The 20,097-nt window shown below is 34.3% G+C and overlaps 1 protein-coding gene across 6 annotated transcripts in view; it reads right to left on the bottom strand.

Moving 5' to 3' along the window:
• Positions 1–20,097, bottom strand: part of raw (NDT-like domain-containg protein raw) — a 410,674-nt gene that overhangs the window by 272,109 nt on the left and 118,468 nt on the right. The window contains exon 1 of one of the 6 annotated variants that reach the window (XM_072534340.1): positions 386–942. The exons of 3 other annotated variants lie outside the window; for them this stretch is intronic. In XM_072534340.1, the coding sequence (XP_072390441.1) occupies positions 386–645 (260 nt within the window). In that variant the 5' untranslated portion in view covers positions 646–942. Of the gene's footprint in view, positions 1–385; positions 943–20,097 lie in introns of those variants that run through there. 2 more of the 6 variants (XM_072534337.1, XM_072534339.1) reach the window with 2 other exon arrangements.

The raw sequence follows: 20,097 nt of genomic DNA, 5'->3' as shown, positions 1-20,097 counted from the left end.
AGAAAAAAATCGAATAATACGTGATGACAGGTAAATTCGACATACATATTTCTAAAGATTCACTTGTATATCAACATAACCCAAAGGAAAATATATCTACGGAAATGTCACTAGGAAAATCTAATTAATAATGATAATAAAATCTTATATTTTATATCTATCACATTGAGTTAATTTTAAAATAAAATTAATTTCACTTAAACAAAAATGTAGCTCCTTTAGAATGCAAACTATAAACCGTATCATCCATCATTGTTCAGCGTGTGTTCTACTTATTAAAATATATCCGTTATCTTATCTCAACCAATTGTTACCTGTGTTAAAGTCTATATATACACGTTGCATAAGCCTACAACTACACTTTCTATCTCCTAACCTCACTTACCTGGTGAATTCGCCAAAACAGACCTCCTCCTGATTCTGCCCGTCTCTCCTGTTATTGTTTATATAGTTGTTAAGTTCCTCAATGTTTTTAGTGCCATTTTTATTGTTATGTTTAAAAGAACTTCTAAGCGAGTTAGACCTGGATATTCGATTATTTTTGTTATTAATACTATGATTTCTATTTAAACTTTTAGTTTTCGAGCTTCGAGTGAAGTGAATTTTCCTGTTTTTAATTAATTTATTGCCAGTGACTACTTCCATTTTATTAAATGAATTACCTAATGTATAAATACAACAACAAACACATTTAAAATCTCATTTTTACACTAAAATTCCTACGCAGGCGGCTTTGGCATCGCCGTAAAATATTTTTCCGTTATAAATCATTCTCTCACTCGCCACTTATACAAATCAAAGGGAATTTTTCACCTCTTTCGTGCCATTTTTACGCGATTCGAAGTTGCGTAAAAATCCGCGAGAATACAAAGCGAGCTTAACGGTATAAACAATCGTCTATATTGCGGAAGGGGCTTTCACAGCCTACTGCAACAAATACAGAAACCGTATGTTTTCATTTTCGAGTTCCCCCACGACGGTCGAACTGAATGCGAGTTGGTCGAGCGTTACGTCATTGTTGATTTGATTCGTCGGTGTATGTTGAGGTTGAGAAGAAATAGAAGACCGACCGACCGGCTATGTTTTGGTTTTGCAATGTAGTTTTGTTGTATTGCAAGAGACAAGTAAAAATAAAAATAAAAATTTTGCGCTTGATCGAAAATAGATTCATTGTCAGACTATCGGCAGTAAAATTTCCAAGAGTTTATATTTTTAACTTTTTATCGGAGGGACATAGTTAAGTGATTATGTGCATAACAAATTTGAATATTTCAAATTTGTATTAACATAATTTCTATTTAAAATCGTTATTGTGGATAACGACGCCGTGGAAATAAACATCACATAACTGAAAACCTTCTTCTTCATCGTCTTCTTCTTCTTCTTAGCCTTCTATCGTCCATTTTTGGACATAGGCCTCTTCCAACTCCTTCCATCGATCTCTAGCCTGAACAACATACTTCCAATTTGTTCCGGCTATTCTTTTTATGTCGTCTAACTAACTGAATAAAATATATTATAGGCGACTTCAATGCAAAAATTTGGGAAGGTCGACGAAGTCAGACTGTAGGTCCTCATGATCTAGGACAACCTACCGATCGAGGACAGACATTGTATGAATTTTTTAAAGAAAATGATATGATCATTGCAAACACCTGGTATAAACTAAACAAGCGACGACTATACACTTGGAAAGCCCCATTTGATGATGGAAATAACCGTGAATCTTCAAGAAATCAAATAGACTATATACTTGTAAATGAGAGTTTCCGAAAGGCCGTCAAAAAAGTCACTTCATTTCCTGGGGCAGATATTGGATCTGATCATCAACCACTTGTAGCAGATATTAAATTAAGGTTAAAATGAATTCAGCGACAAAAACCAAAAACCAATGTACGTAACTTTGACGATATAAACATAAAACATAACATTAAAAAAGAATTTAACAATAGAATAAAAAACATCGGAGAACAACTAGAAGATCCAGAAGAACTGTGAAGTGAATTTAAAAAATTAGCCAAAGAAAAATGGATGAGAGAAAGGTGCGACGAAATGGAGGATGTAATATCTAAACACGGCTTATGTGCTCAAAAAACTAAACGAAATGAATAACATATTTACAAAACGAGTTCCCTCTGTACTCGTTGGCAATAATAACAAAATTATTGAAAATGAGCACGAAATCAGAAAAGAATGGCAGCTGTATATATTAGAGTTGTTTGAAGATGACAGGAATAATATTGCCGAATTCTACCAAAACTGTACTGACGGCCCAGAAATTATGAAATGCGAGGTAGAACACGCTATAAATAATGCTAAAATTAGAAAAGCTTGTCGTCCAGATGATACACCAACTGAGTTGCTGAAACTAATAGAGGATGATAACATAAAAGTAGTAGTCATCTCATCATCATCATGCAACCTCTTCTATCCACTGCTGGAAATAGGTCTCTCCCATTTTTCGCCACTCTTCACGGTTCTGTGCTTCTTGTTGCCATTTCTTGGATATTCGTCCAATGCCGTCCATCCAGCATGTTGGTGGTCGTCCTCTACTGGGTTTGTCTTCTCGTGGGCGCAAGTCAATTAGTTTTCTGGTCCATCTTGTGTCTTTCAGTCTCGCTATGTGACCTGCCCAATTCCATTTCAGCTTGGCTATACGTTCGACGACATCACTGATACCTGTTCTTTTCCTTAAGTCTTGATTCCTTATTTTGTCTTTTTTTGTCACGCCGAGAATTGATCTTTCCATACGCCTTTGTGCCACTCGCATTTTTAGTTGTTGTTTTTGTGAGCGTGAGAGTTTCTGCTCCGTATGTCATAATAGGAAGAACGCATTGGTCAAATGTCTTCCGTTTCATAGCTACCACTTGATTTTGGATGATTAGGTGTTCGCTGGGAACTAAATTTGTCATAAATTTGGTCTTACTGATGTTCATTTTTAGACCTATTGTTGAAGATACGTTTTCTAATTCTTGTACCATTTTTTGTGCTTCACCCAGATCTTCGGTAATAATTACTATGTCATCGGCAAAACGAAGACGATTGAGCATTTCTCCATCTATTTTTATTCCTCTATTTTCCCACTTTAGCATTTTAAAGACGTATTCGAGGACCGTTATAAATAATTTATGTGAGAGAGTGTCGCCCTGTCTCACACCTCGCTTGATATAAATTTCTCTGGTGGTATCATGTAGTTTTACACGCATTGGGGCGTTTTGGTATAATGTTTGTACTAACTTTGTGAGCCTGTAATCTATTCTACTATTGTTCAGAGCTCAAAAGTAGTAGTAAGGCTTGTTAATTCAATATATAACACCGGAATGATTCCCACAGATTGGGATTATGGGGAAGGGCGGTAATAGAAGTGAGAAACACAATAAATAATATATACAAAACAACAAAGAAGAAACAGGGAAGAGAACAACTCTAAAAAAGGGATTCACTATTTTTAAATGTTTAAAAACAAAAAAAAAACAGAAATGGAATATTCACAAACACAGAAAAAAATGCAAATAAATATCATTAAAATAAAAGATGGTAAAATTCACTATATCAAAATGTATAGATATATTCAAAATCTCAAATATCACAATGTAGTCATGTAATCAAATAGAGTAATTAATTATCATATCAAATATCAATAAAGTTATATATGAAGGGTACAGGGAAAAACCAGATGTATCATTTCTTTTCACAACTGAGTAAATTGAATTTTAATGTTCAAATCCAATTATTTTTATTTCAAAAAGGGATTATAAACAGTAGTTTACATAAAACAGATTATAAAGTATTAAAACTACAGTTTTTTGGTTTACAAAAATAAAAGTCAGCTTTATTGCAAAAAAATCTTCATCACTCACGGGTTTGCAGGAACAAAAGCAGCAGTGTCACCCAAAACGGGCAAAAACCAGACGTTTTTATTTTTGAACTAAAAAAAAATTAATGTATTTTTTAATGTTTATTTATTTATCAACATATAAGTAATTTATACTATTTCCTTCACACTCTGGGCATTTCACATCTGGGACTTCACGAGTTTTAAATGGGAATTTTTGTAAATATATTGTAAAGTAATAGGAATGTCCTCTTACAGGGAATGTGATATTTATTTCTTTCAGATTATGAATTTTGTTGTTTACTACAAAATGAATAAATGTAAAAATAGTTAAGTTTTTATTTTGTCCTCCAGCAGAATCAAAGAAGAGTTGCAGTTCTTCAACATGGTCTTGTAATTATTGATAAAATGGAAAAGAACAGATGCAACTTCATTTGATCCGTTTTTAACTATTCCTTCATGATATATATAAAAACTAGACTGACCAGAAGAGAGGACATGTACATTAAAGGCATACATAGACAATTGGCGTTTATCGGCAATTTTGGAAATTGAAACATTTTTTGAAAAATAAATGCAGATGGCTTCCTTTTTGTTGCTTTTTTGCAGATTTTTGGCTTGCCTTTTCCTTGAATAGAACGCTTTAGCCTTTCTTTTATGCAAATCATTCATAACAGTTAATTGTCTAAGTTCATCAGTACCAGTCAAACTTTTAAGCTTAATTTAAAATTTATCAGACGTTGCGCATGTATCACTTCTGGGGTATCCAAAAGCCACATATTAAATTCCCTATTAAAATTTGTTCTGTACGTTTCATATGAGACTTTAGCATTTAGATGCTTTTCCTTAAAGAGGTTTAACATTTTTTTTAATTGTGAGCTCTTCTGGTAAATAAATAAGTCTTTTTTGTATCTTTCGGACTATAGAGGCTCTGACGATACTTAAAACTTTTGGTGTGGTCACATACCAAACCTTTTGTTAAGTCGTCCAGCTTCCTATGTGTTCGGTTTTACTCGCGGCTCGTTGGTGCTGATCGACTAGCGAGCAAAACCATAGCACACTACCACCTAGCATTGAAACTTCCGTGTTAAGGAATAAAACAATGATTGGCGCATCACCTAGTGATCGGGCGCGTAACTATATATACATGGCGCTAAATTCAAAAGTTTAGTAATATTACCTAGGATTGTGAACTCATTTTAAAGTAAAGGAAAATCGATATAATCCTAAAATAACAAGAAAAATCCTTATCCTATACGATAATAAATATTTTTCGTATACTTTTCGGGTTTTCTTGTTACATTGGGACTATATTTATTTTCCATTACATTAAAATGCCAAAGTGGTTAAAAAAATTAAAGAATAAAATATAGAATAAAATCTTTATTTATAAAAATGTTACAAGAAATGTTATATGTGTTACAAGAAATATTAATAATACAAGCCACGTGTAGTATAATTTAGTTTTCTTAATGTTGTGACAAGAACTGGTCAGTATTTAAATAATTGTTTTGTCATTCTTATCAAGTTTTATGTGAATAAAAGTCTAATTCTGCAAAAGACATTTTACTACAATTTCATTCGCATAAATTTACAATGGGGAAGTACTTTAGACCAGATAAACTAGAGGCTGATCCAAACTGTCAAACTTCCACCAAAGAATTCAAACATTGGTAAGTATATAAAATTCAAGAATTTTTTAGAAAGCAATGAATCTAAAGATAAATCCCTAGAAGATAAAGATAAGTACATGCTTTTAAAAAATTAATCTACGATTACATAAGCGAAGCAATCAATCTGGAAAACCAATTGCTTTTTTCACACATACCCTCACAGATTCTGAATGAAAACATTATGCAATTGAAAAAAAAGCAAATGAGTTGAAGTATTAAAAAAAATGCAGACATTATCTGGTAGAAAAGCAATTCTAACCAATTACAGATTAAATCACTATTTGGTTTATATAGAATGACGGTATATATCAAATCTAACAAGGAGAACTAGCTTTACTTCACAAGAATTTATTAATTATCTACACTCTAAAGGAATATATTCAAGTAGAACAACACCATATAATCATGAAGGAAATGGTTAAGTCGAAAAATACAATGAGTTATATGGAAATTGGTAAATCTAGCATAGAAAACCAAAAATTTAGAATTCACTTAATGGAAAACTAGAGAATTCCACTACTAAATAAATACCAGATGAGACAGAAAATTCACCTTACAATCATAATATAAGTTCCAGAAAAATATTCTGGTTATCAACAAAATTATGATTTTGATTAGATTAGCAAAATATTGCTTCTTGCAAAAAGAAAACCCAAGAATGAGGAATAACCGAATGATAGCAACTAGAAAAAACGAACAAACAAAAAAAAAACAATGGATAAGGTAAATAATTTATTTCTAAGGTATGCTTAAAGTTTTCACCCAGAATGTAAGCTTTGCTAAAACCTGATATAGTAACTTTATTTGCTCAGTATAAACTCCAAACAACAGAGGATAATAATGTTTTTATGCCTGAAATGACAAACACAATTACAATCAATAGATTTTTTCACCAGTATGTCACCTTAAGATCAGTCATCCCATCCCTATCATCAACAGAATAGGAAAGATCCCTGTCGACACATTCAAATTTATTTATTCATAACTCTGAACGCCTTACCACTGTCTGTGTGGATGCAGGCTAATATACGGGACAAGCCGATTAAATGTTACAACTTACAATATACAAAATAGTGGTTAAGTACACAGTATTTTACGATAATTAAATTAAATAATGTGAAATAAAAATATATTATGTACACAAACACATGCATGTACACACACACACACACACACACACACACACACACACACACACACACACACACACACACACATATATATATATATATATATATATATATATATATATATATATATATATATATATACATATATATAAAATTAAACATGTAATTACATTTTAAACCCTATAAACCCAACAGTTAGTTCTATGATTCTAAAATCCAGCACAATAAAGGTGGAAAAATAACATAACAAAAATAAAAAAATATGTAAAGTATTACCTAGTTACAATAAAAACATGAAGTACTTTACACAGTTAAGTTTCCAAACTCTATGGTACCAGTATCTCTTCTACTAATATTTATATATTTATTGAGGGACATATTAAATATTTACATTTAGGTTGTTTAACAAAGATAAGTATCTATTCAGTGGGCTATTAGCACCATAGGTTGTTCTACAAAATGGAACATTAAAAGTACATAGATGAGGCAAACCATGGTAATATGGTACTCTAAGACCAATCTCACTCACAAGAGAGGGACAGATACCTCCTCACACTTAAAGCAGGCAAGCTCATATACCTCTCCATGATAGTGTAGTCATGGTCTGCTAATCTAATCCAACTTTGAAAGGCGCACACCTGTAGAAATTTATGCCGAACCCTCTCTAAGGTGATGCTTTTTAAGATAGTTGTTGAACCACTACCTACAAATAATTCAAATACTAAGCTAAGTAAGACTGGTTTTATAATATATAATTTTAGGTTAAATTTATAAACTAATTTGTAAAAGGTCAGATATAATGTGAATAAAAATATAGGTCAGTGGTATAATAGTTCTTACCTGGTCCTGGTAAAAACAAACTCGGAACGGCTGGTCTCGTAATACCGCTATTTCCAACATTGACTATATCTTCCTCTTTAAAATGACTAGCGCATACACGAAATTTGTTATAAATAGTTTCTTTTGCAGCATTCTCTAATTAGGGCTCTTAACAGCATTCACCCATTTATCAAACATATCCATATAATGTCCTGGACTTAAAAAACGGTATCGCTTGCCAGTAGTATCCATGCAATCTGGAACACATCTTTTTTTGTTCCTGTTCTTCGTCTCTACATTGTTATTCCATGTAATGTGTTCGATTCCATAATAAAAAATCGTCGAAAATTGTACGATTTTGCACTATTTATATAAAAAAATTTAAATTATAAAATAAATTATAAGAAATAAAATAAATACAAATATGGCGCCGTATTTGTCTAAACTCAACTTTGACTTGATCACAGCACACTCCCTCCGCGCAGGAACGAGACTAGCAGCGCCACCAAACGAATGGGCGCCTAATCCGAACATGATTTGACCTTGGCTATCCCTGTTACCAATCTAGGTGTAATTTTATCTATGAGCAAAACAGTCATTGTACACCGTCCACAGCTAACATGTCGTGTTCAACTAAAAGTGAAGTTTTATGTTACTTCGCTATAGCATACTAGGAAATTACAAAAAAAGAGCGGAGACGCCCTAGACGTTGGGTATTTAAAAGTTTAACATATGCGGTAAGTCGAGTTGTTTTGTTTTTGTATTCTGGAGATGTACATTTCCATAAACAAACACAGTCTTGTAAACAATATATAAATTCTAATAAAAAGTCGTAGCTAAGAGTTCGCATATCCATGATTAAAAACTGATCTTTTCACTTCAACGGTCTTTGAAAACTGCCGGTTTTGCTCGCCTGTAGTGAATACACGCGCGGTTTTAAATGACGAGCCAAGTAAAAAATAAAACAAACTGACGAGCCGCGAGCCAGGCTCGTAGGTATATAAAACCGCGGTATTGCAATGATACACTGACGAGCTTTACCGACGAGCCACAAAACCGCAGTTTTACTCGCCTGTCGATCATGGCCTTTAAGCAGTTACCAGGCTGTCCAGCTTCATGAGTCGATAACTTCAACATTTTAGAGACCTCTGACATCCGGCCGGTAGACTTCCTTTTTTTGAAGGCATAATTTTGTTCTTAACGGACCCCTCCGAATCACTATTATCCATAATCGTTTATTAATAATCACAAAAACAAATAAGAGCTTACACTTTTGCAGTTACGGATATGGCTGGTTTTTTCCCCTGGACGTTTGGACTAAGCTGGTTTTTATTCGGTACGTTATATTTTAGACAATATTTTACGTCATATTACAGTAGTTTTTTCCCAGTTTTAGTACTCCAAAATATTAGGTCGTCATTCGAAGAATTTAATGGCGCCTCTACCCAGATTTTCAATAAAACGTGACATATCTGGTTTTTCTCTGTGCTTCATATAAGATGTCATATGATAAATAAAATAAATCTGTAATTAAAGCCGGGTATTTTGTCTGAGGAAGTTATTGTAACTCTTAAATCTGAATTTAAGATTCTTATTTCTTTTATGAAATAAAATGGGTAACCATAAAAGCTTAGAAGGGCATAAGTAAACGTCAAAGAATTATTATTGTATCAGGACAAATAAAGTAAGTTGAGTTGACCGGTCTATTATTTTTATAACCCAACCCTTGTTTTCCTTCCACGTAAACGCAGCCGATATTCCTTTGCTTTACATCGTAAATCACATTAGTCAAGAATACTGCTCCCCTAACAAAGTCGCTTTACGCAGAAAATAAAACTTTAGCAGTTGTTGGAATATTGGAAGTGTGATTAGACTATGGACTTCGCAGATGTACCTAAGAAAGAATAATGCAAATTATTTGACAAGGTTCTGAAACTGCTTTGTTGTGGCACGTCTCATTTAAATATTATGATATGATTACATAACATTAAGCTACAATTAATTGTAGTAGTTATTAAAACTACGTTTTTAACTAACTAATGTTTGACGTTTCGATTTCCACTTACATCCCATTTAATTTGTAATCTGTAAACTTTTACAATAAGCAAATGTTAATGACAGTAACAAAATATTTAGGCAAACTGTCCAGTGACAGTTTCCTTTAACTTATATAAGGTTGGGTTTAGGAAACAAAACTACTACACAACAGTACACTATAGAAGAGTGCTAAGGGTAAAAAAATCTGACAGGCAGATCACATAGAAGATGTCTTCTCAACCTTCGCTGGGCGGGACGTCTCATTAGCTTTGACAGATTTCATTTTCAGGTCACAAGAATAACACTAAGTACGTACCATGGAGCGTGTACGATAATCCCAAGTACTTTGGACTGCAATCCTTACCATTAAATTACGTCGCTCCATATCGATTTTAGGATGACTTTGTAAATTAACAATTTGTTGGTGACTATTAATTTTGATTTACGACCTAACATCCAGTACAATTTGCTAAGTTTTAAGCCCAGTTGCCTTCTCTTTGTAAATATATGTGTTTTCCAAGTTCATCGTCGGTGTAGATGGATTCCCAGTGGGAAGATGATATAGAGGATCGAACCAAGTACACTCTCCTGAGGCACGCCAGACCTTATTGGGTATAGAGTTGTGGTTTTGTCTTGATATATTACTTGAAAATTCCTATTTTGAAGGTTGTACGAAAGTTGTTTTAGAATTTTAGCACTAATTAAGTCGTATACCCCAGATTTTTTTGGATCCAACATATGTATGGATCTTGTGACTTGGTTAACGGTCAAATTTTGAATAGGTAATTCCAGTTGATATGGGGTTTGTAGAAATGCTTTCACTTTATCATCAATGTAAAAGTTATTTTCATCGGGATATGATTGGAAGACTTTTTCTAAGTGCTTCGTAAAAACATAGGGTTTATCCTCATTACTTTTTTCCCATTGACCATCTGGAGTAGGTATAGGAGGGTTGCTAAATTAAGGTCTTTTTAATTTTTTTACAGCTTTCCATAAATCATAGTCAGTAGCTCCCGAAGCTGTTAAGTTCCTAAAAAATCTTGAGTTGTGTGCAGTGAAAGTGAGTCATTTTCAAACGAATATTGTGAAATTTAAGAAATACAATGTTTTTCAATATTTAAAAAGGATTTAATTCAAGAAACATTTTCGAATTAGTTAAAACACGCTTTCAAGCATGAGGCGTGTTTTGCAAAGACAGCACTTTTGCTGTTAGCATACTTTTAGCTTCCAACGTGTCAGGGAGCGAAAAATAAATTTGTAGTAAAGTGGCAAATCAAGCAAGATGTTTTAGTGAAGTAAAAACTTTACCAGTTATTCAGAAATCATCAGGGATTTTGATCGCAAATTTATTATTGAAAATCTAAATAAAATTCTGTTTTGCATTATTGTACTGCTCATCTAACAGATTTAGTACAGGAACTTAAATCAAAACAATGTGTGTTTTCTCCAAATATAACGTCCAAATTAGCATCCTGAACCAAGCAATTACTCAAAATTTCTAACAAAACTATAGGAAGAGAGCTCGGTTGATGATATAATAATAGAACAACGAAAAGAAGAAGACTTGAACTTTTTGCTAGATGCTATCCATCTAGTGGACAATTAATGGATGGATGCAAAACACACAATTCTACACTGATGTAGGAGGTATAGCTTTATGAATTTTACATAAATCTGTGCATGAATTAGGTCAGACATGGTTATGGAAGAATAGAACAGTTTCTGCATACGGTTTGATAGCTGATTGACATCGGGCTCCCATTACAATTTACAAACTGTAAAATCTCATTACAAGTTTTTTGGAATTAAATCGATTTATTTCTCAACATAGTTCCCTTTTAGACGATGTTTCATTTTTTTTATCCCATCCGAATAGTACTTTTGCTCGAGTTTTTCAAAATAGGCCGAAGTTTCAGCGACGACTTCATCATTTGTTACGAAACGGCGTCCTCCGAGCCATTTTTTTAGGTTTGGAAACAGGAAAAAATCGCTGGAGGCAAGATCTGGGGAATACCGTGGGTGTTCAACCAATTCATAGCCCAATTCGTGTAATTTTGCCATGGCGACGGCCGATCGGTGAGCCGGTGTATTGTCTTGGTGAAAGAGCGCTTTTTTGCGTTCCAAACCAGGGCGTTTTCGACGCAATTCGGCATCGAATCGATCCAATAATGCTGCGTGGTACTCACCATTGATTGTTTTTCCTTTTTCCAAGTAGTCGATGTGGATGATGCCCTTCGCAACCCAGAAAACAGTCGCCATCACTTTGCCGGCCGAATGTGCACTCTTTGCCTTCTTCGGCGGCCCTTCGCCGCGTTTGCGCCACTGTTTCGACTGTTCTTTGGTTTCCGGTGTATAATAATGCACCCAGGTTTCATCAACGGTGATAAATCGGCGACAATAATCCTTCGGATCGCGCCGTATCATCGCCAAAAGCCTCTCCGAAGTGGTCACACGTTTTTGCATTTGATCGATTGTCAGCAAACGCGGCACCCATTCTTTTCTTTTTTCTGCAACTTCTTTTCACTTTCCTTCTTCTTGCCACATAGTTTTCGATCGCATTTTGGGTATTTTCTTTATCTCTTTGTAATTTTACCTTGTTTCTTCTTGCCAAAGCATTCCTAGATTCTTCATCGAACCAGTCTTGCCTTCTTTTTATATGCTCTCTTCCTATACACTTTTCCACTGCTTCCGAAATGGCTATCTATATGGTCTGCTACTCTTCTTCTATACCCTGTTTGACTGGATTCTCTAGTTTTTTTATTTATTTCTTCCTCAAGTCTGTTTACAACAGACTAATTTAATCTATCTCTAACAGGTTTTGGAATTATTGGTAGTTCTTGTTTTAGTTTTGCTATTATTATTGTATGGTCACTGTTGGTATCTGCCCCTCTGTAACTCCTGCAATCGATTATTTCCTTATCACGTTTGCTTTCAATTAGGACGTGATCTATTTGATTTTTATTTTTCCATCGGGAAATGTTGTATATCATATAAAAAAGCGATATAAACTGAATATCCGAGATATTCACGAAATACAACAATGGAGATCATGGTTAGGAAAGAGAAGCAAAAGGAGACCACAAATGAGATGGTCTGATGATATTAAGAAGATCGGACACAACTGGAAGCAACTGGCGCAAAATAGAAAACACTGGATTGATTTGGGGGAGGCCTATGTCCAAAATTGGATTACTTAAGGCTGAAGAAGAAGAAGAAGAAGATCCCAGATATCTAAATACTACACAGACGATACGGCACTCATAGCCACAATAAAAAGGTACAGGGTAATAGAGTTCCATTTAAGTAAGTTCATCATTTATAGCCCCTTAAATTTCAAAAACGCAAGCTCCCAAGTAGCGGACACCGAATCCTGGGTAAATTAAATTATAAAAGATGGGACTTTTCCTTAGGTGAAGTCCACAATATTTTGAACATCCCAACACTAATCAAAAGAGTAAACTGTCTAAACAGAAATTTCACAGAAAACATCATCAACGAGCAAAATGCCAAAGCGCCAAACACGCTGAAAACTTCCTATTCTGCCTTTGGAAACATAAGATTTGCATTTCTATGAATGAAGACCTAGATGACAAGAGACACCCAGATAAGCCACCAACCAGATGGATGGACGACTTACAAGAAAACAGCAGCAAATTTGATACACGAACAAAATGCCAAAGCGCCAAACACGCTGCAAACTTTCTATTCAGCCTTTGGAAACATACGATCTGCATTTCCATGAATGAGAGAAGACAAGAGATATCGAGATAGACCACCAACAAGATGTTTGGACGACTTACAAAAAACAGCAGCAAATTTGATGCAGCAAGCACAGGATAGAGAACAGTTAAAGAGGAGGCAACCCTGAATGCAAGAGGTTGATACATAATGATAATGATGATCTTCATAATAAGTCCATTGCAACACCATCATGCTAGAAAACCTGGTATGCGTATTTTAAAAAATGTTTTGTCTAATTTAAATCAACGAACTTAATGATAAATTATTTTTGACACGCCCTTCTTCACCTTGTATCAAATATTTCACTGTCTCTCATTGATCCTATAAAAATATTTAAAATGCTAATTATAGCTTAAAAAACCAATAAACCTTTAAATTTGACAAATCTCAACTACCGTTAGCATTTCATTACCGGAATGATTTCCTCAGTCGTTTAATTAAATATTCCGTTTTGGGAATTTTAAATGCCAGTTATTTATCAATGCAGCAATTAACAAACTTATTTTACAAATGTTCGCATCAATACAGTAATTAATAATGAAGCTGTATTTAAATTATTGCTGAGACAACAGCCATTAATCAACAGAAAAAACACATTTTATACGAACAAGTTAACTGAGTTTGTCGATCAGTGACATTTGAACCTTTATTATAGGTTTTCTGAAATTTGTAGAGAATTTTTCTGAGATTTATGAACTTATTGAAAATACGGACGATGGAAACTGTAGAGGAACCACTATTGGAGGACTGCACATATAGTGAGAGGAAACATTATGGAATAAATTCATTTTTTCGAGAATAGGCGACTTTTATTTGATGAATCTATGATTTTATAATGAGAATAGGGATCGTGCGATAGCTCATTTGGAATGTAAATCAATTATCTATTCAGTAATATAAACATTAACATAATTATTTATACAGGGTGGTCAAAAAATACTTAATTTTCAAATTAAATTAATTTACCCAACAAGAAGTAAGTATGTATGTAATTTATTTAATACCAAATCCATTTAATTAGATTGAAATACATGTAATTGCCGCCCAGCGGTCTGTTCAATCTTCTTGAACATTGTAGATCATTTCTAGAGTTATATTACTGCCATAAACTAATACTATTCTCTTGTAAACATTTTACTGATATTATCAAATCTCACCTAACAGATGTATATATATATATATATATATATATATATATATATATATATATTCGGCCTGTTAAGGAAGAGTGGCGGTGTGTGGTAAGTTATCTACGAACTACATTAAAGCTAAAAGAGTTTTTCTTCATTTTATAATTGTATAATCAACTTTTATATTTATTATATTTCATTTCATAATCAACTTATCGCACACTAAGTGAACGAATTTGCGCGGGGGTTTTCTGCGAACATTTCTGACTGTAGGATTTTGATTGACGGGTGATCGGAAGATATTTTCTTTATGAGAGGTCTCCAAGTCGAAGGTAACCGTATGTCGTCATCTCTTTTATTGAAACAATTTGGCCTTTTTTCAATTTTTATGTCTTCTCGGATAATTCTTGGTTTATAGAAGCGGGTGGGGCTATGGTTCTGGAGTTTTTAAAATCAATTTTGTGATTGAAATTGAGTCGGAGTTGCGAACAGAAATTGAATGTTCATAAATCCTATTTTGGATTCTACGATTTGTTTGGCCCATATAGGATCGAGGGCAGTCTGCACAAGGAATTTCATAAACTCCATGTTGTTCATTTGGAATGTTATCTTTGGTTGAACGGACAACAGATGAAAGTCCTTTTTGGGGGGTATTGGTTATTTGGGAATATTGTCTTGATTCCTCTTGATTTAAGAATTTTGTCGATTTTGTCAGTGACACCTGTGATGTAGGAAACAAAAGCTTTCGTATGATGAGGGTCTGAGTCTTTGGGTTGAGATTGAGTGAGATATTGATGTCTGTGGATGCTCCTATTGATATGATTTTAGCGGTAACCGTTTTGGATGAGGGCTTGTTTTAAACTAGAGAGAGCAGCGGGTCTACTTGCATCATCGCGATGAAGTGGAACCATGGAATCATGGAATCTAACCAAAGACAAGGCAAAAAATAACCAAAGTATCGGTCCTTCCTGACAAAAACGTCGAAGTTGTATATTTTCAAGCAAATATTTCTAATGACAAATATGAATTTACAGCAAGACAATTGCTGTAAACAATAAATTGCAAACCTGGACAAAAAATGAAAACTAAACCTAAATATGAAAACAATTCAGTTCACAGAGTTTGCTAATGAGCATATTGTGTATATTACAATATATATGAATGGACGTGAAATGAAATACCATACGCCAACATGGCCAAATACCCATCGAGCAAAAAGACAAAAGAGGGAATCTAATCGTTATGAAAAGGCGACCAAAAAAGTGGCCTCTGATGGCGGACATATCCGGAAATGCGAATGCGCCAAATTTAAATTTTCCGACACTTATTAACAGTAGCTATAAAATAGTTTTCAGAATGTGTCTTAGACGAGAAAATTTTAATTAAATATTAACAATAACAATCTAAAATGTAAAACAATTGTTAAAAAACTTCAATATAAATAAGATTTCATGTGACAGTTGGGACAAATAATAACATAACCCAACTAAATTTGATTTCTCAAACAAGGAAAGACTCTCTTTCCTTGTTTAATTTGGCCTCTCAAGATGGCACTTCCTGTCTAACAATATTTTTGCCCCCACTACCTTTACATTCCCTCTTTTGTCTTTTTGCTCGATGCAAATACCTAAGCCTTGCATTAGATACGAAGCTTCGCTGAAAAGTATATGTTCAAAAGAAAAAAGAGTAACTATATTAGATACAAAAACATTTACTGGCTACTAGGAGGGAACTCAACCTTGTCCATACATAATAAGCTTTTTCTGTACAAGAAAACCTTAAAACCTGTTTGGCGTATGGTATTTATCTGTGAAGTTACTAAAAAAACGAATATCAAAATGATTCAAACCTTCCAGAACAAAGTTCGAATGGGCATCGTTGACCCTTCCGAGTTCATCCGGAATGAAGACCTTCAATGGAGTGGAACACGTGAACAAGTAATTAAAAAATTTGCAAGAAGTCATGAGAATATCGAGTCAATCCAGCTCCTGGGTAACTCACACCAAACCAGACGACTCAAGAGGACCAAACTTCATGAGCTAGTGTAGTGGGTTTTAAAAAACAGAACTTATTCTCCGTTCATAAATTGTTGAGAGCACGAAATGTGCCTCAAACTCATAAAACGGTCGTATACCATAGGCGTTCCTGAGGTGTTTATTTCTTAAATAATACTATATATTTTTTAATACTGTTATATATATATAATATTAATAATATTTTAATACTAATATATTTAGCAAAAAAACAATTAAAACTTTCACGGCTAATGTTATGTAATTATATTATATTAATAAAAATAAGAGTTTAACCATTAACAATTTTGTAAATAAGAATACCTTATCTCTTTGGATATTTCAATACTAATCTTCGCGTTTAATCACTTTACTAGAAAACCTGGAATTCATATCCGAAGGTACTATTCGTTGCAAGATAATTAGGATGGAATTCCCCAGATTTTTAATAATATAATGGGTATGCTTTGGCTACGTGCCTCATTTGTTCAGTTTATATTCGAAACTTTACTTAAAAAGGTGAAGTTATTACGAACGAAAACAATTTTTTTGTTTAGTACGTTTTTGATCGCATGTAATTTACGGCTCGTCGGTGTGTCCGCGTCTACGGCAGTAATTAGCGTCTCGAATATTTCTTTTGCGATTTATATGCAGTGCGTGAGTGATTTTTTATTCCATATACCTACGAACATATACGTACCTTTCGCTCGTGCTCGTTTTGTTGGATTGTTTGTGATGGCTTCATCAGCAACATCATCAAGTTTTACACCGCTACTGTTGCGTACAGTCAGTAAGTCTGTCTATTCACCAAGAGAGAAGACTATTGTCCTGAATGTTCACGATGCTCTGGTTTCTCAGAATCCCACAAACACTGTTCGCAACATAGTCGAAAGTTGTGCCAACATGACTGGCGTACGAGAGTCAACTATATATAGGTTCCTATCAGAAAGAAAAAAACACGGTATAGCTAACCCAAACACAAACGAACACTTAAAGAGAGGGAAAAAGCCTATTGAAATTGATGAATTTGCCAAAAATGGTATTCGAAGGAAAATTCATGGATTTTTTTTCAAAAAAGAAATACCAAACCTAAACAAAATTTTACAAGAAGTTAGAGACGACCCGGATTTGCCTCATATCGGACGAACTAAATTGTGGCAAGTTTTAAAAGAATTAAATTTCCGGTGGGAGAAATCAGACCGAAAATCACTTTTGATTGACCGGGAGGAGATAATATGTTGGAGAAGAAATTATCTAAGATCCATACGAAAATTCCGGGCTGAAGGAAGGCCCATCTTCTACCAGGATGAAACGTGGGTAAACTCAGGTCATACTCTAAAAAAAATTTGGTCAGATAAAAATATATTAAGCTCCAGGCAAGCCTTTATGGAGGTATACTATATGGTGGGGAGATACCAGTCTACTGGTATCTCCCCACCTTTCGATATTTGTTAAAAAACCTTCTTACGTAGTACAACTTTAAAATATGTAAATTTAGACAAGGAATTCAGTAAATTTTTCTGGTTCCACATTTATACGACATCATTGAATCTATGACGTACTAATAATAATTATTAATATTAATCCCGCTGTTATTTTTTATGTCGTTATTTACTAGTCTTTATTTATCTAGTAGTCTATGTTTCATTGCAAAATTACCAGCACGAATTTATTCCAGTTGTCGTTTTCTCTAAAGCAATTTATCACGTCTATGATTAAACCACAAAGGCTCTACACAATTAAATATTCTTAAAGTAAATAATGACCCACATTATCATTATTAGAATTGCACGTAATAAATTCTGAGTAAAACGATCCGAATTGACAAAATGAGTAACAGTCAAAATATTTCCGTTTTATCTATTGGGTGGGAACCCGAGTTGGATGTTGCTATTATCGCTAATATATCATTCCTGTAGTTGGTAGGGAAATGACATGCAACTTGGCAATTTATTTTTAGTACATATGGGATAACTATAGTAAAATGTTAATCTTTGATAATTAAACTCTATTATGCTGAAACTGAACTTACTCAAACTAGGCTTAATTTGAAGAAGAAAAAAAACAAGATAAGTATCATTGTTAGAAAAGTTTCTTCTTGTTCATTTTAGGACGCATACGAAAAAATGAAATTGCTGAAAGAAACTTTGGTGCCGCCTACAGATTATGATTTTGTGAGAGATGCTGCATATTTAAAAAGAAAATTTAACCATAACTGGTTGGACTTATATAGCCCGTGGCTATTCAAAGCGCTTGAAAGGAGCCTTTTGTAAATTCTGTGTCGTCTTTTCTCCACCGAAAGGGACAATTAAAGGGACATTGGTGTCATTTATGATAAGGGCCTTTAATAAATACAAAGATGTCCACACATATTGCAAAGATCATGCAAAAAATCAATACCATAAGATGGCTAGTGAGGCTGCGGAAACTTTTTTAACAGCGAAACCAGTTAACATTTAGATCAACGAGTTTGCGAGCAAAACAATAGAAACTAACAGAAAAGTCTTATGTTCAGTTATCTCATGTATTGTCTTCTCAGGCACTTATGATTTACATCATCATCATCATCACGTAGCGCTACAACCCTGGGTGGGTCTTGGCTGACTGTACAATTTTTTCCAATTTGTTCGGTCTTCCATCAACCTAGGGTCAAATGGAATGTTCATTTTCCGGAGGTCTGCTTGGATGTTATCTCTCCATCGCATTCTGGGACGTCCGAGTGGTCTTTTGCCTGTGGGAATCTCCTCCCATACCAGTTTTACAAGTCTCTCGTTATGCAGTCTGTGCACGTGGCCTGCCCATCCTAGTCGCTGTGATTTAATTTCTTGGACAATATCGGCGTCATTGTAGAGTGCTTTTAATTCGATATTGGTTCTGATCTTATATTGGTTTGTGGTAATGTCATGGTGAGGTCCGAAAATTTTTCGGACAAAGCATCTGAGCTTTTCTGCGTTTGCTTTGGTCATGGTCCACGTTTCGCATCCGTATGTTATTACAGGTTTGACGATGGATTTATAGATTTTGTTCTTTGAACTTCTTGTAAGATTTTTTGATTTTATGAGCTTATCCAGTGCGAATAGACAGCGGTTTACAGATTGTATTCTGTCTTTTATTTCTTCAGTAACATCGTTGTCAGCTGTGATTACGGTCCCCAGATACTTAAAACGTTGTACTCTTTCGAAATTGAAGGTGTTGACCGTCACATTTTGTCCTATTCTGTCTCTTCGTGTCGTTCTATTTATACACATATATTTCGTCTTCTCTTCATTAATCTTCAGCCCTACTTCACTTGTTGCTCCTTCCACCTTGTTGAAGATGTCTTTCGTGAATAGGATGGAGTCTCCAACGAAATCTATGTCATCTGCATATGCGGGTAATGGCTTGGGACTTTGAACCGATAGCAATTCTGTTTTTATTTCGGCCGACCTCATGGCTTTCTCTAATACAAGGTTAAAAAGTAGTGGAGATAGCGCATTACCCTGTTTGAGTCCACTGTTGATTTCAAAGCTACCAGACAGTTTATTATTTACACGTACTTTAGATATTCCACCCTCCATACAGACTTTGGTCATCCGAATGAGTTTCTTTGGTATTGAGAACTCCGCCATGGCATTCCATACTTGGCTTCTTTCTACGCTATCATATGCCTGTCTAAAGTCTATGAAAAGATTGTGTATGGGTCTGTTATACTCCCATCCCTTTTCTAGAAGTTGTCTCATC

This window comes from Diabrotica undecimpunctata, chromosome 6 (genome assembly GCF_040954645.1).
Source record: "Diabrotica undecimpunctata isolate CICGRU chromosome 6, icDiaUnde3, whole genome shotgun sequence".
NCBI classification, from domain to species: Eukaryota; Metazoa; Arthropoda; class Insecta; order Coleoptera; family Chrysomelidae; genus Diabrotica; species Diabrotica undecimpunctata.
This window is presented reverse-complemented; position numbering and strand designations above follow the sequence as displayed.